Source organism: Saccopteryx bilineata, chromosome 1 (genome assembly GCF_036850765.1).
Source record: "Saccopteryx bilineata isolate mSacBil1 chromosome 1, mSacBil1_pri_phased_curated, whole genome shotgun sequence".
In the NCBI taxonomy this organism is placed as follows: Eukaryota; Metazoa; Chordata; class Mammalia; order Chiroptera; family Emballonuridae; genus Saccopteryx; species Saccopteryx bilineata.
The window spans coordinates 279,822,607-279,841,020 of NC_089490.1; the positions used below are offsets into that span (position 1 = coordinate 279,822,607).

The window sequence follows — 18,414 nt, forward strand, 5'->3', positions numbered from 1 at the left end:
TATATCAAACCAATCCCTGTCTATGGATTTGAAATAATTTTACACGTGGCAAGTGAAGGTTTGGTTGATACAGGACGGCCGATTTTATAGTTTAGCATCATATATTAGCAGACAATGTAAGTGACATCAAAATGTTCTCTCTCATTTCCGGAACCTGCAACTCTAGATCACTTAGAAAAGAACAAACTGGAAGACTGTGATATGGCATCTCCCAATTTCAAGCAAACTGCCTGAATGAAAAAGCTTTCCTTTGTGTCAAATTATGCATAATTTGCCTTCAGGGCAGGGATTAATTTTGTTAAAGGAGTTTCATGTACAAATCACTCCATTTCAGACCCCTTTTGAACATCTTAAAGCAGGTCAGTTACAATTCCTTTCCAACATCTGACGGAACGTTCCAGTTCCACTGCCAGGTCTGTAAAAAGACAAACATCACAATGTCCTTTCATGGGCAACTTAAAGCACAGAGAGGCAGAGTGGGGTGCCCACTACCTGATGCTGCTCATGCTGCCCGTCTCCGACCCCAGCTTGCATCGCTCCAGCTGGCTGGCTACGATTTGGCGTTCTGCCTCCAGCTCTCGAGTCAGTCTTTCAAACTGTAATTCCTGAAAAAAAATCACCAAAAAGATTAATTCTATCATCTATATGAAAAGTGAAATTCAGAACCAAGTGACAGGATGGTCGGGGAAAAATCTGATTTACCGAGATGTTGATTTTGAGTAGAGACTGTTGGTATGGAATCAAAGGAGGATTTGCAGCTCAGACAGACCCGAGTTTAGATCACAGTCCTGAGACCCGTTAGCTGCAGGGCCTTGAATAAGTTATTTAATTCAAATATCAGTTTGACCATCTATAAAATGGGTTTACAATACTTGTTCCTAAGGTTGAAGTGAGAACTAAAGGAGACACCATGCATAAAAAATTAGCCTATGCTAATTTTTGGCAGATGACCAGTAACCTGCAGATATCAAAGGTGAAACATTTAATTTTTCTATCATTTGGAATCTAGTGTTTATTCCCTATGGGCCTTCTTGCTGTCTCAATATACTAATTTGATCCTCATATTATTTAACATATTATAGATTGAAGAAACATATTGCTTAAACCTCCACTTCTTTAGGCTTTAAATTTCAACTGAATGGCATGATACTGATTCTATACAAGCTAGTTAGTAAAAAAAAAAAAACCTTTGCAATTTTACAATATCATTTTTTTAAAAAAATAGCTAATTAAACCAATGAAGAATGATTTTACAAAGTGGCCTAAAATTCAGTGTGAAAGGATTAACTTTAATGAAAAATGATTCAGTCAGTACATCAAGAATCTTAGCTGTTCCAACTACTGACCTTTGTACCACGTTTTAGTCTTTATATTTTCCTTTCCCATACACATACTTCTTTCGTAGATATAATTATAGCAAATCACATGATTAAACATTTTAAATCATGGTTTTACAATGTCAAATTTAACTTCTTTTATAAAATAAACTATCCACATAGTTATGTTCGGTGATGGAAAGACAAGAAGGCTGAAAAATACTGAAAAATAGGATTGAGGTCAGTTTGGGAAAACCAAAACTCCTTAAACTGCAGGGATTTGTCTTTCCAGAAAAGATGAGTTATTTTTATTCACTACCCTGGGACACTCTTGGGTGAGGCCTTTCGAAAGTGGGAGCTGTTGTGTCCTCTCTATGTATTAAAAATATCCCTGCTCTTTTCCATAAGAGCAGATTTTTTGGTTGCCATTATTTAAGGGATCTATGTAAGAGACGCTCTACATGTGACAGCTCAACTTTTCCTTTTGGGGTGTTAATACTTAGGAAGCATGCTGCTATTTGAGATCAAACTTTCGTTCATGTATATTTGGAAGGACGGCAAAGATTATTTGTAAAGAATGAACAGCAAGACCTCTGCTGAGTGCATTTTGTGCAGCTAAGCTTTTTTCTTCTCCCTTCAAGTTCTTCTTTTTTGGTTTTTGTTAGTTTCTTCACATAAAGATAAGCAAGTTCTAGAAGATTTTTTTTCATTCCCAGGCTTTATAATACATTATCTTAAATTTTTTTATATACAGGAAACCAACTCATACTTTGGATTTATTAAAACCTTAAAAACATAATGCCTGCAGACCAGAGAGAACTCCTCATAGGAAGATGAAAAGTCATTATTGGTATTATTTAAAGGACTTTAATGTGCTGTATGTGTTACAAATAGTCCAATATGGTGAGACAGTGCAGCATTCTGAGCCAGGATTCACAAAGCACTGGGCTTCTGCTAGGACAGACATTGTCATTGGCTGTGGCCTCACTGTAGATTTTCTTCATTGCAGTCTTATGGGTGGGAGGTGAGAGGAGACTCTGTCATTTGCAAGCTGACTTTCATAGTCACAACCCAGTGCTCCTCACCACTTTATATAGATCTGCATTTCCATCTGGCATCATTTGCCTTCTGTCAGAAAGACTTCCCTTTAATATATCTTGTTTGTGGTTCTTTAGGTGATGAATTCTTCCAGCTTACATGGCTAACAAGTCTGTATTTGTCATCGTTTTTAAAGACATTTTTGCTCCACTGTCCTCTAATTTGCATTGTGTCTGACAAAAAAAAAATATCTATGGTATTACTTATCTTTCTTTGCTTCTTTATATGGTATCTTTCCCTCTGATTCCTTTTAAGATTTTATCTTTATCACTGGTGCTGAACAACTTGATTTTCATATTCCTTGGAGTAATTTTCTTCCTGTTTCTTATGCTTGGGATCCATTTATGTTTCTTCAATGTGTGGATTTAAGAGTTTTCTCAAATCTCAAAATTTTTCAGCCAATATTTCTTCAAAAAAAATGCTTTCTCTTCCCCACTATCTCCTCTTCTTCAGTGACTACAATTAAATGTAGATCAGGCCACTTGGAATTGTTCCACAGCTCATAAATTCTTTACCTATTTTAAAATTCTTCTTTTCTCCTTTTAGGTTTTATTTTGGGTAATTTCTGTTGGGGATCTGTTTTTCTTCGGCAGTGTCGAATCAACTATCAATCCTATTAATTGTATTTTTATCTCAGATGAATCAAACATCTCCAGAAGTTTCATAGGAGAATTTTTTAAACCTTCCATGTCTCTATTTAAATGTCTGAACATATGGAACACACATATAAAAACTGTGCAAAAGTCCTAATTCTAGCATCTGTGTCAGTTTCAAGAGATTAATTTTTCTCCCCAGGACAGACCTTATTTCTGCTCCTCCTGAACTGTGTGATCTTTGAACATAAACCATTTTGAATTTTACCTTGTTATGTTCTGGTTATTTTCATAGTTCTACAAATATCTTAAGCTCTGTTCTGGGGCACAGTTATGTAGAAGAAATTTGATACATTTTAGTATTGTACTGGTTTGGTAAGGGCAACAGAACAGCATTTTGTGTAGACCTAATTTCCTGGTCCAGGTAGATCCTTAGAGTACTCTCCTCAACGCCCCATGAAATATGAGTTTCTCAGCTGCGCTGGGGGGTTCAAGCACATATCTTGGCCCTGGTGTGAGCACTAGCTGCTATTTTCTCTCATTCTTTTGGAGGGTTCTTTTCCTGTCCCTCGGCGGCTTCCTTACATACCTGGGCTACTCAGTTCTCTAATGAATAAGTGAAGGTGATCCTTTGCGAATCTCAAGGATTCTCCGTTTGAGTAGAAATATCCTCTCTTCCCTTTGGCCCTGAAAATTATAGCTCTCTTTACCTTCCTGGACTCTCATTGCTGTTTCCCTACTCAGGGAGTCCTCTGGGCTCTGCCTGGGTCCCCATTCTGTACTGTGGTGAGGGTACTCTCTCAAGTCAGTGAGTTGGCACAACTGTAGGGCTCCCCTTATTTGCTTCGTGTCTGTTAGAATCACCATCCTTCCATGCCTAAAGTTTGGTGTCTGGAAAACTGGTGTTTCATACTTTTTGTCTGCATATTTCTTGTTATTGTTTCAGGTGGAAGGTACTTCCCACTCTTGTTTATATTTTTGTTGAAAGCTGGAAAGGTTTTATAGTTTTGGGGCTTGTTTTTTTTTTTCATTTTAGAGAGGGAAGAGAGAGAGAAAAGGGGAGGAAGAGCTGGAAGTATCAACTCACATCTGTGCCTTGACCAGGCAAGCCCAGAGTTTAGAACTGGCAACCTCAGCATTCCAGGTTGACACTTTATCCACTTGCTGCCACAGGTCAGGCAAAAGCTGGAAGGTTTTTAAGAATTAACAATTTTTCAAGGAGTTATGTCAGAGAAATGGTGCCATGAGGGGTGCTCCTGAAACCTCTCCCTGAAATTTCAAAAAATTCAACAACTAGAAAAACAATCACAGGACCATCTGAAATACACATACATCAAACAAAGTGTTATTAACAATACCACTCTCAAATGCCACTAAGGAAAAATAACTTGAATATCATGGATACAAAAGACAGAGATGTAGCTCAGATAGATGAGAAAAAATGTACAGAAAAAAGTTTCAATAGCTTGGAAACATTGGAGTTAAATGACAGAGATTTAAAATTTAAGTCCTAAAAATACTCAGGGATACACAAGAAAGCACAGAAGGCAATTTAGGGAGCTCAAAAAAACAATTCAACAAACAGAAAGAATACATCACCAAGGAAATTGAAACTATGAAAATGAATCAAATAGAGATGAAAACCTTAATACATGAACTGAAAAATGAGGTAACAAGCTTAGCTAATAGAACAGGCCAGATAGAGGTGAGAGTGACATAGAAGAGAGGCAACTAGAAGCACTACAGAGAGAAGAGAAGAGAGACTCATGAATAAAAAAAAATGAGAAAGTCCTACAGGAATTGTCTGACTTCATCAGAAAGAGCAACATAAGAATAATGGGTATATCAGAAGGAGAAGAGAGAGAAGATGGAATGGAGAACATATTCAAACAAATAATAGATGAGAACTTCCCAAGCCTGTGGAAAGAACTAAAGCCTCAAATTCAAGAAGCAAACAGAACACCGAGTTATCTTAACCCTAACAAACCTACTTCAAGACACATCATAATGAAATTGGCACCGGCCAATAACAAAAATAGAATTCTCAAGGCAGCCAGGAAAAAGAAGAATACAACATATAAAGGAAGGCCCATTAGATTAACAACAGATTTCTCAGCAGAAACTCTATAAGCTAGAAGAGAGTAGACCCCAATATTTAAAGTTCTGAAAGAGAGGAACTTCCAGCTAAGAATACTATACCCATCAAAGCTATCCTTCAAATACAAAGAAGAAATAAAAACATTCACAGATACAGAAAATATGAGGGAATTTATCACCAGAAAACTTCCACTTCAGGAAATACTAAAGGGAGTTTTCCAACCAGAGACAAAGAACAAAACAAAACAAAACTACAAGTAAAAGCTCCATCAATATCACAATAAAAACAAGATTAATCTGTAACAACAAAAACAAAGAAGAGGAGAGGACAGAGATTAACAGTAGCAAAGAAGAATGAAGTGCAGAAGCACTTAGGATAATGTACTACAGTGAACATGATATATATCCTTTCCATTACTTAGTGGTAACCATCCCTGAAAAAAACCACAATAGAAGCACATGGCATGACAAAAGAAGTAATAGAGGAAAGAAATATGGATTACAACCAAACAAAAACAAATGATAGAAAAAAAACCCCAAATAAGATACAAAACTATCAGAAAGCAATACATAAAATGGCAATAGGAAACCCTCAAGTGTCAATAATAATACTACATATAAATAGATTAAACTCACCAATAAAAAGATACAGAGTAGCAGAATGGATTAATAAAGAAAATCCAATTGTATGCTGCTTACAAGAAATACATCTATGCTACATAGATAAAAACAAATTCAAAGTGAAAGGTTGGAAAACAATACTCCAAGCAAATAACATCCAAAAAAAGCAGGTGTAGCAATACTCATATCTAACAATGTTGACTACAAGACGGCCAAGGTAATCAAAGACAAAAACGGTCATTTCATTATGATTAAGGGGATATTCAATCAAGAAGACATAACACTTCTTAATATATATGCAACACCAAGCAGCACAAAAATATATAAGAAAGCTACTGACTGACCTAAAAACAAAAACCAACAAAAATACAATCATACTTGGAGACCTCAATACACTGCTGACGGCTCTCGATCATTCATCCAAACAGAAAATCAATAAAAAAAATATTGGCCTTAAATGAAACACTAGAAAAATTGGATATGATAGACATTTACAGGACATTTCATCCCAAAGTGCTAGAGTATACATTTTTCTCTAGTGTACATGGAACATTCTCAAGAACTGACCATACGTTGGGCCACAAAAATAACATCAACAAATTCAGAAAGACTGAAATTATACCAAGCATATTTCTGATCATAGAGCCTTGAAACTAGAATTCAACTGCAAACAAGCAGTAAACAAACCCACAAAAATATGGAAACTAAACAAGTACTTCTAAAAAATGAGTGGGTCAAAGAAGAAATACAGGCAGAAATCAAAAAGATACATACAGATGAAAATAACAATATGACATATTAGAATATCTGGGATGCAGCAAAAGTAGTAATAAGAGGGAAGTTCATATCACTATAGGCCTATATGAACAAATAAGAGAGAGCCCAAGTAAACCACTTAACTTTACATCTTCAGGAACTAGAAAAAGAAAAACAAAGACAACCCAAAACCAGCAGGAGAAAGGAGATAATAAAAATCAGAGCAGAAATAAACAAAATAGAGAACAGAAAAACTATAGAAAAAATCAATAAAACAAGAAGCTGGTTCTTTGAAAAGATCAACAAAATTGACAAACCCTTGGCAAGACTCAATAAGGAAAAAAGAGAAAGGGCTCATATAAACAAAATCCAAAATGATACTATGAGAAACTATATGCCATCAAATTTAATAATCTAGAGGAAATGGACAAATTCCTAGAACAATACAATCTTCCTAGACTGAATCATGAAGAAGCAGAAAGCCTAAACAAACCCATAAGCAGGGAGGAAATAGAAACAACTATCAAAAACCTCCCCAAAAATAAAAGTCCAGGCCCAGGCGGCTATACTAGTGAATTCTATCAAACATTCAAAGAAGACTTGGTTCCTATTCTACTCAAAATCTTCCAAAAAATTGAAGAAGAAGCAATACTGCCAAACACATTTTATGAGGCCAACATAACCCTCATACCAAAACCTGGCAAGGACAACACAAAAAAAGAAAACTACAAACCAATATTTCTAATGAAATGCTAAAATACTAAACAAAATACTAGCAAATCGAATACAACAACACATTAAAAAAATAATTCATCATGATCAAGTGGGATTCATCCCAGAATCACAAGGATGGTTCAACATATGTAAAACAGTTAACGTAACACACCATATCAACAAAACAAAGAACAAAAACCATATGATCTTATCAATAGATATAGAAAAGGCATTTGATAAAATACATCATTTTATGTTTAAAATACTCAACAAAATGGGTATAGAAGGAAATATCTCAACATAATAAAGGCCTTTTATGACAAACCATCAGCTAACATCATATTAAATAGCAAAAAACTGAGGACTTTCCCCCTAAAATCAGGAACAAGACAAGGTTGTCCACTCTCTCCACTCTTATTCAATGTAGTGCTGGAAGTTCTAGCCAGAGCAATCAGACAAGCTAAAAAATGAAAGGCATTCATATTGGGAAAAAAGAAGTAAAGGTTCACTTTTTGCAGATGATATGATCCTATACATCTATAACCTCAAAGACTCCACAAAAAGACTACTAGAAACAATAAACCAATACAGTAAGGTTGCAGGATACAAAATTAATATACAAAAGTCCATTGCCTTCCTATATGCCAACAATGAAACATGAGAAAACGAGCTCAAAAAAAACAATCCCCTTCATGGTTGCAACAACAACAAAAAAATACCTAAGAATGAACATAACAAAGAATGTAAAGGACCTATATAGTGAAAACTACAAAGCATTGTTAAGGGAAATCAAAAAAGATATAATAAAATGGAAAAATATTTCTTGTTCTTGGATAGGAAGAATAAATATAGCCAAAATGACTATATTACCCAAAGCGATATACAAATATAATGCAATTCTCATCAAAATTCCAATGTCATTTTTTAAAGAAATGGAACAAAAAATCATCAGATTTATATTATATGGAACTATAAAAAAACCTGAATAGCCAAAACAATCCTAAGGAAAAAGAACAAAGCTGGGGGCATTATAATACTTGACTTCAAATTATATTATAGAGCCACGACAATCAAAACAGCATGGTATTAGCAGAAAAACAGACACTTAGATCAATGGAATAGAATAAAAAGCCCAGAAATAAAATCACATGTATATGGTCAATTTTTTTTTTTTTTTTTTGTATTTTTCCGAAGCTGGAAACGGGGAGAGACAGTCAGATGGACTCCCACATGCGCCCAACCAGGATCCACCCAGCATTCCCACCAGGGGGTGACGCTCTGCCCACCAGGGGGCGATGCTCTGCCCCTCCAGAGCGTCGCTCCGTCGCGACCAGAGCCACTCTAGCACCTGAGGCAGAGGCCAAGGAGCCATCCCCAGCACCCGGGCCATCTTTGCTCCAATGGAGCCTCTGCTGCTGGAGGGGAAGAGAGAGACAGAGAGGAAGGAGAGGGGGAGGGGTGGAGAAGCAGATGGGTGCTTCTCCTGTGTGCCCTGGCCGGGAATCAAACCCAGGACCCCTTGCACACCAGGCCGATGCTCTACCACTGAGCCAACCGGCTAGGGCCTCAAATATTTTTTGATAAAGGGGCCAACAACACACAATGGAGAAAAGAAAGCCTCTTTAACAAATGGTGCTGGGAAAACTAGAAAGCCACATGCAAAAGAATGAAACTCAACTACAGTTTGTCCTCTTGTACTAAAATTAATTCAAAATGGATCAAAGACCTAAATATAAGACCTGGAACAATAAATTACATAGAAGAAAACATAGGTACTAGACTCATGGACTTAGTTGTAAAGAACACTCCCGCCTCTCTCTCTTCTCTCTTAAGTTAATAAATAAAAATTTAAAAGTAAATAAGACTTCACACTAAATAAATGGGTAACCAGCTAAATATTTGTTTTTACACTTAAAAAAATGTTGTTCACTATCACAATAAGAAAAATAGAGGCTACTTTTGGGTTGTTTCTTTTATTTGCCTGATGACTTTTTAATTAAATTGGCATTTTCTTTATGAAGGAAACGGAATCAATGCATTGCCTTTTGAAATTGTCCATTCAATAAATGCTTACTTTGTCACTGCGTATATGAAACAAGCAAGTAATTAAGTGAATTATACCTCTGTGCTTTACTAAAGGAGTACACAGTAAATGTCAAGGTCCTTAAGGAGCAAGAAATTTTCTCTTCTGCATCTAAAATCCTATATTTTATTAATATAATAAAAATAAAATCAGAGGCTAAAATGTTTATTGAGCACTGACAATATTAATTACTTAATTACTAGGACAGTATACAAGGCAGAAAGTCATCCTCCTGGCCTGCTACTGTATCCAGTGCCTAGAGAGGTCCTGGCACATAGTAAGTGCCTAATCAATATCTGTTAAAAAAAAAAAAAAGTATGGCAACTACGCTAAATGCTCATGTATTATGTTGTGTACACATCTAAAAACTGGTATTTTCTAGGTTCCATTTTTCTTCCCTCACTTTACAAAATTGTTTGGGCAATTAAGGTAAAAGAATTAGCCCTGGTCAGGAAAAGAATTCTGCCTTCAAAAGCAGGAGAGATTAAAAATGATGCTTTGGGAGATCTGAACACAGGGAAGGGGATGCTGAAAGATTATTTTAATTTTGGATGGATTAAATATTCCAAATATTTTTAATTCTTTTTAGAGGCAATAGCACTGCATTAATGTAGAGGACATATAATGCCAATATAAACTATGAAGTTCATTAACATTCATATTAAAACTCATAGTAATTTTTTAAAATGAACCCTAGAACCCAAGTTCTGAAATGACTTACTGCCTTGTCAATTCCTACCCTACCCCACCAAGGGCCTATGGCTCATGGAGTAGGGGGAGCTGTTTTTGCCGCAACACGTCATTGAGGTCCTGGTATGATATTATGCTTGGAACTGATAACGGATCTTAGACTGGAGAACTGAAAAGTTGGAACTGTGTTTTTCAAAGTTGGGGCACTCCTTGTGGCCTCACGGCACCCAAAGCATCCTCTAGGACACCATCGCACAGCAAATGAGCACTGTGAACACTTAAACTGTGTTGGTGGGAAGGGACAACTCTCAGGTTCTAACTCAGTTTGATGTGGGGGGGGGGACTGAATAATTCCCTGGCTTTCTTAGGTACTTTCAGGTGGAAGAGCATTCAAGAGAGGACTGTTGCTAATTAGGCTGCAGGTTGCTCAATAAGTCAATAAGAAAAAAAAAAGTTTGTAGAAATACTTTGTAAGATTTTAAGCGAATATGTGGTATTAAGTTAATTCAGTGAAGGCAAGAGACTTAAAAAAGATGAAAAGAAGAGTGGTGAAGAAAAACCTTTGAAAGTTATCTGGATTTGGAAGAGAGAAGGAAAAACAGAGGCCAATAACATAGAAGAATAACTAAGGGGCAAAAACCACCAGTATGTCTTTTTCCCAGGCGGTTTCAGTGGAGGCATGGTGATGTAAGTCAGGCTACAAAAAGTGATAGGATATCAAAAGCGCAGGAAACAAAAGCAAAAATAGACAATCAGAACTACATGAAACTAAAAAGCTTTCTCTCCTTTCAGCTAAAGAAACAGCCAACAGAGTAAAAAGGCAACCTATGAAATGGGAGAAAATATTTAAAGTGGTTAATTTCTAAAATATGTAGGAAATTTATACAACTCAACAAAAAACAACAACAAAAAATGGGCAAAGTACTTATTTATACATTTTCCAAAAATAAAAAATAAAAATGAACAACTGATATATAAAAAACTGCTCAACATCACTAATCACCAAGGGAATTTAAATCAAAGCCACAATGAGATATCACCTCAACCCTGTTAGGATTACTATCATAAAAACACCCAAGAGAACAAGTTTGGCAAGGATGTGAAGAAACTAGAAGCCTTGTGTAATGTTGGTGGAAATGTAAAATGATGCACCCGCTAGTAAAACTGTATATATGTAAAAAAATTAAAACTAGAACTACCATATGACTCAGGAATCATACTTCTGAGTACAGACACAAAAGGATCAACATCAAGATCTTGACAGGTGCACTCCTATGTTCATTGCAGCATTATTCACAATAGTTTGTAAATAAATAAAATGTCCAAAAAACACTTAGATTATATATATGTATATATGCACATACAGAGACACACACACAAAATAGAATATTATTATTCAGCCACTAAATAGATAAAATCGTACCACCTGTGATCATGTAAATGGGCCTGGAAGACACTATGCTAAATAAAACAAGTCAGATGTAGAAAGACAAAAATTCATAATTCCATTTATATGAGAAATCTCAAAGAGTCAAACTCAGAGAAGCACAAAATAGAATGGTGGTTACCAAGGGCTGGGGTTTGGAGGAAACATAGAACTGATGTTCAATGGGTATAAAGTTTCAGTTATCACACAAGATGAAGTAGTTCTAGAGATGTTACACAGCATAGCGCTGACAGTTAAAAATACAGTGGTGTGCACTTAAAATTTTATTAAGAGGGTGTATTTCCTACTAAGTGGATCACAAAAACAAAGAAAAGAGAAGGCGCACAAGGAAATGTTTAAAGGTGATTGATGTACTTATTCCCTTCCTTGTGGTAATAGTATTTTGGGTGTATATATGTATATGTTTGAACTTACCAAATTGTTTACATTAAATATATGCAGGGTTTTTGTATATCAAGTATATCTAAATGAAATTGTTTTAAAAAATACTCAAAAATGTGATTCAGAAACTGTCCAGAGAAATTGGGAGTCCATGAAATTAAGAACAGAGGATGGATTAGAGGACATTCTGTAGTAAAGAAAGTTTTAAGAAAATGCAAAGTAGTGTTTGGCCTAAATCTCCCCATTATGTAGAAATTCTCCTGTTTTACAACTCATAAAAAATCATAAATGTAGCAAATATATGATACCAAATTTCATTAAAATTTACAAAGAGCCAGATTTAAATGATTTTCCCTCCTAGAATAGCACATTGAGTCACATAAAATATATTAGAATTATAAGAAAAAATTATATAGTTTTATAGCTTTTTCCTAAATAGACTAAATTAATAATTAATTTGGCTTAATTAAATGGGGTTTATTAAATATTTTTAAATGAATAAAAGCTTGTAAATCTCTTTACAGTGGCTTAGCTAACTCAGTATGAAAACTAAAATCAGAAAACATACACTCATAGTTTCATTAATTCCTTCAATAAATAGTTAATTTAACATTGTGGGATAATATCAGTTAGGATGATACAAGCTAGAGTTGAGAAAATATAAAACCTTATACTAAAGAGTGAATTAAAAAAAAAGAGTGAATTAAGTAAAAAGAGACTTGCCATGATTTCAGTCATATGAGACGATGGGGAAGAGACTGGACAGAAGTGGAGAGTTGGAGAAGCTGAATTGGAGGCTAGATAGTGAAGGACAGTATGTTTTCTAAGGTTATAGATCAGACTGCTAGAATACAATAATGAGATTCAAGCTGTCCAGGCTAGCTAGACAAAGTGGGAAAGTGGACCCAAAACATCTCCCAAGACTGTGTGAACTACACATGCTTAGGCATCTATGCTTCCTTGTCAATATCTCCCCCCCGTAGGGAAAAAGAAAAAGGAATATTGAGGACCAGCATCCACTCAGACACAAAATAGTGGTCCTGTACAAAGTCTTCATGTAGGCTCACAAAATGGTGACAGGCATGAGGGTGAAGAGCAGAAAGGGGCCCGGGATTTCACAGGTTTACCACAGTAGTGAAGGCTCCAGGCTTCTCCTTGATAAGGCTTCAAGGAAAAGTCATTCCTCCTGCTGAGTTAAATTAAATGAGAAAGGAAATTCTATAAACGAGCAATAGAAGACCCTCCATTCTAATGACTTCTCAAGAGTATACAATGCTATTACTTGTGATCTAAGGATAATCAGTTTACACCTTTGTTCTTGTACTTCACATATTTTATTATGATTTTCTGTCCAAGAGTTTTTAGTCCCCCTAGATTGTAAATTTCTTAAGAAAGGAGTAAAGTCCAACAATATCATTTCATATGTAAGAAAAATGCCTAGTATAAAATTGAAGCAAGTGTTTCTTTATCAATGAATGACCCAAGATCCTGGTATCGCAGCTTCTTGGAATGGAATGGCCAAGTTTTAGTTATGCAATAATTTTTTTTCAAAGAAGGTATTTCAAGATCCCAACTGCACATGAGAATACTTCTCTAGAACTTAAAAAAATCAGTAGTTCTATGGAAAGTCTTCATCATTGTGGGATTCTCATAATCTGTTCATTACTCTAATCAATTGTAAGAATAAAATTGTGTGATCCTTACTTGAAAGGATTGCTAAAGATTTATCAGGCTGATGTCTCTTTTGTTTGAATTTCCTCTTCTTTGCTTTTTTTTTCTTTTAAGTCAGTGCATAATATATAGATATATAATAAAATATATAAAATTAAGTGTCTATCAGGCATCATTTATATTTCTAACTCTATAAAAATTGTCATTGCCATTTTAAAATCACATTGCACATGTGCAAATTGAAATGATATTTCTCAAGTTTATTTGAGAAAACAGCAATCCCTACCTTCTTATTTCCTCTTCTTCAGAGGCAAGTGCTTTTAACTCCATATTCTGATTTGTATTTCCATTCCTCTATTAAATTTTCTAATATTCTTATTTCTTGAATTTTTCGTTATAAGCCTCATCAGTTGAACTCCCACAATGGAGGATGAGAATTTAGCTCCATGTCCCCATCTGCCATAGGCATATACACATTCCCCTCCACACACACACACAGAGAACCTACAGTTACAGGCTGAACAATATCACAATAGAAGTGCTTTACTATATGTTTTCTTTAACATCAATACAATATTTTGTTTATCCTATATGATTAACTCACTTTTTTTTGTTATTGTTGTTCATTTGTTCAGTTGTCTAAGTACATACGAATCCAACCAAAAGATTCCCTCAATTTGTATACACTTCTCTTGACAGAATCAAATGCCAGAAGTATGTCAATTACACCCACTGAGGAAATCTCTCCTGGTGCCTTCCAATCTGCTCTCATCTGGCCTCTCTGCACAACCGTCATCCGGTGACCTCCCTTCACCTCCATTCAGGATTTCCTTCCTTATCCTTTTATATGGTTTCCTTTTTTGCTGGACCTGTTGTCTTCATTTTCCTATGTTATTTTCCTGTATAAAAAAAATGTCTTTTCAGAGACAGACTGAATGGGAGGCAGTTTTTTGAGACCTTGTATGTCTGATATGTTTGTGATCTACTCTCACATGCAGTTCTATAGCTGCACATAGAAACTGAGAAATCTAGGTTGGAAATCGTTCCCTCAGCGCTCTGCGTACGCCTTTTTATCTTCTGCCTTCCTGTATCGCTGCTGAGAATTGTGAAAACTTCGGAGGTATTATCATTTTTGTATAAAATCTGCTTTTACTTCCTCCCATAAAACTTGTATCTTCTATTGGTCCTCAGTGTTCTAAAATTTAATTGAGTGGTGTCATAATGTAAGTAGACTTTTAGGCATTTTCTGGACATTTGGTGGGAGCTTCGAATCTAGAAAGCTATGTTCAACCCTAGTCTACTGAAAAGAAAATTTATGTTTTACTCCCCTTTGTTTTATTTCTTTCTTATTGCTGTTTTTCCTTTAAGTCACCTTTCAGATGTTAAAATCTACATCAGTTTTCTAAATTTCTTCTTCTAATCCTTTTCTCTTTTAGTGTTCAATCTCTACCTTTTGCTTTACTTTCAGGAACGTTTCCTCTATTTCACCATATAGGTCTCTGACAAATGGTTCGTTATTGTTGTCATACTTTTAATTTCTAAGAACTGTATTTTTCCTGAATATTTCTTTTAATTCTCATCCAGTATTTTATAGCTGTAAAGTCATCCTTTTTTCTCTCAATAATGTTACTGTTATTAGCACAGTTCTTTCTCTCAGCACAGTTCCTGTTGTGTAATGACTCTTTTTGTTTTTGGGACATATCTTTCATACTATAGGTATTTTGAAACATCCAAGTCCCCTGGAAGTCTGCTTTTATTGGTGGGGGATGAGGGTTAGAGAGCTCTTAGACTGTCCACGTAAGTGGGCTTGTCGGTGATGCTCCTGCAGGAGAACCACTCAGTGCTCACATGCAGAACTCCCGGAAAAGACTCTCCCAAGCTCCAGGCTTAAGTGTAAACATTTGGTTGCCCTATTTTGTAAACTGTATAGAGTATAGGCCAGGAATCCAATTCACAATCTTTATTTGCAGGTCAGTTCATTTTAAAAAAAAAAACTTGGAAACCTCAGAGAAAGGAATACACACCTGAGTAAGAGTGAACATAAAGGACCGGCCTTTGTACCACCTGTCGCATGCCCTGAGCTTGAATAATGTAAGTTATACAGGTTGGTCCTCCTACTTTCTCTCCAAGAAAAACTATATCCCATATCAGGTTCTAAGACCTTGTTCTTAGAGGCACCAATAGCAACACAATCATGCAAGTTCTATTATGTTAAATGAAAGAATGGAAGATCATTTCTGCTCTTACCTTTTAAGCCCTAGATTTTAGGGAATCTGACTTAGTGACTATGCTTGCAATATTGGAACAAAATGACTGTTCAAGTATTTTAATGTATTTTATTAGAAAGTGAACTACGGTTTACTTTCTAATAAAATGGTTCATTGTATAAACGTCCTCAGATGTTTTCATACCTGAGAGATGAACAACATCTAGGATTGTGGTTCCCTGTTCTCTAACTTGTACCTCTGCAAAAAAGATGAAAGAATAGTTTTCCACTGTGTAGATGGGATTCGCTCCCTGGTGTCCCTCATGTCTGCATTCATCAAAGGTTGGATCCTGGGTAAGCTTTTTCCTCACAATACTTTTCATTCCCATTCAACATGAATGAGTTGACTTCATAACCACAAACTCCTGGCAGTGTTAATTTCCTACCACTGAGACATGTTGTGAAGCCAAATGTGAAGGGAAGGTAGCACAAATGACAGGGTAATAACAGGAGGACTACAGCAAAGCGTCCAGCAAATCTGGAAAGAACAGCCATGATGTCAGGATGGAATGGAACAAATCAATGTCAACTGTAAACCTATGTAGATCTCACTGCAGACTCAAAAAACAATGGCAAAGAGCTGACTGTGAAAGTGCACAAAACTGACAGATAAACACTTTAACCAACCACAGTGTCATTCTGGGTACCTAGCAAGACAGAGATGACAGGAATCAGCACCCTGATGTGGAATTATAAGCTCCTTTCTAGAACAGTTTCAATAAAATAAAAATATGACAAAACACCTCTTTCTGACCCAATCCTTTAAGCTGTAGGATTCCATCTGCTTTGTTCTGATATTTATCTTGCCGAATGCCTTGTTATCCAAATAAAATATGTTTACCTTAGTTTACTTAATTAATCTAAATGAAATAGAGACTCCATTAAATAAAGCAGGCAACACTTTCTGGTAGCTTAAGATGATGCAAAAACCCACTAGGTTTGATTTAAAATATTAGTGATACTATTTTATTAGCGACTCAACTATATCATGGTAATCTCTTGAATATACTTTAAAGTTTGATATATAACCTAGAACTACAAAATAAAATTGTATAGATAATGTGGCCCCAATATGTACATTTTGTAAAACTTTCTATTTGTGATGGTTTTGCCCATATCTGCATGGGAAAGACTGTTTCTGACAACAGCACATAATAATGGCAATCAATACTTTAGGTATTTACTTAGTATGTATCTTACTCTTCTGAGTGTCTTACATGTATTAACTTACTCATTCCTCTTACTGACCCAATAAGGTAGGCATTTTATTGTCTGAAATATCTTAAATTTAAAGAGTTTAAGTAGCTTCCCCAAAGATTAGTTGGGATTACAATTGGGAAGTGTAACTCAAACTATCTCTTCTGAACCCCATTATTTCAAAATTCTAGGACTGTTTTATTTATTTATTTATTTATTTTTAATATTTTTTAATTTATTCATTTTTAGAGAGGAGAGAGAGAGGGAGAGAGGAGAGAGAGACAGAGAGAGAGAAGGGGGGAGGAGCTGGAAGCACCAACTCCCATATGTACCTTGACCAGGTAAGCCCAGGGTTTCGAACCGGTGACCTCAGTATTTCCAGGTCGACGCGTTATCCACTGCGCCACCACAGGTCAGGCTCTCTAGGACTGTATAAAGAGAGGCTACAGAACCAGGAAAATTACAGCCAAACTGACAACACAAATTTCCTTAATGAGGAATGACGACCACTTACTATTCTATACACTCTTATTTTATTTTTCCTTGCCTTCTTATAAATAAAATACCAAAATTATTATGTGCAACCATAGGAATAATCATACTTCTCATATTGTTCAAGTTCATACTATAATTGAAATATCCCTTTGTTATAAAGATCCTTAATTTTAAGGGCCACTTTCAAACTTAGATATACCCAATGAAAGCAATGAGGATGAGGAGGTATTATGCTCCAACATCCTTGCCTGTGTTTACTATAGTAAATATTTGTATGATAAGGCATTTGACAAGAGAAAGTACCAAAACTCTAGGCTCACAAAAGCCACATAAAAAAGAAAAAACTCAGTTGTCAAAGTGACATTGTCCTATACTTTTATGCCATATCATTTTCTTAGCAGAATGATCAATTTTCTCATTATTCGCCATCTTCCTAACATAAAATTAACTAATGCAGCTAGTTCATTTTACTGGTAGCTCTTTCGGAGCTCAGCATCTATCAGTTTTTCAGAGTCAGGCGATGTCTCACATTTCTTCAGAGGCCCCTAAATTCCCAGAGCATTCTCTTATCAGATCCTTGGAAATCAAAATTATTCCCCCACAGAGAGGTGACATTTCTGCTTAATTTATGCTCTTCTGATAGGCTGCTCTTTACTACTACAAGATCAAATTTCTCTGATACATAAATGAAACAAAAAAGGAATACTACCTTCTCACTAACAGAAACTATGGATGGAGATTGAACCATCCATGTTTCCTTGCCTGGCAGCAAACCCCAAGTCACAATTATTTTTGGAGTTATGTTTGATTCCAAGTTAAATACAACACTACCTTCTTCATCCAAATCTGTAGTGCCCACCACACAGTGGGTGCCAAATAAATATTTAGGGAATGAATGAATAAAATAATAATATGGGAACAGATATTAAGTGCAAAGCATTCTGCAAGGTGCTGAATGAGGCAGAAAAGACATGGTACAAAACTAGTTC

The 18,414-nt window shown here is 35.7% G+C and overlaps 1 protein-coding gene across 7 annotated transcripts in view; it reads right to left on the reverse strand.

Moving 5' to 3' along the window:
- CTNND2 (catenin delta 2) overlaps nt 1-18,414 on the reverse strand; it is a 985,037-nt gene that overhangs the window by 623,471 nt on the left and 343,152 nt on the right. For all 7 annotated transcript variants that reach the window (XM_066243701.1, XM_066243686.1, XM_066243718.1 and 4 more), the window contains exon 3: nt 493-605. In XM_066243701.1, the coding sequence (XP_066099798.1) occupies nt 493-605 (113 nt within the window). The remainder of the gene's footprint in view (nt 1-492; nt 606-18,414) is intronic.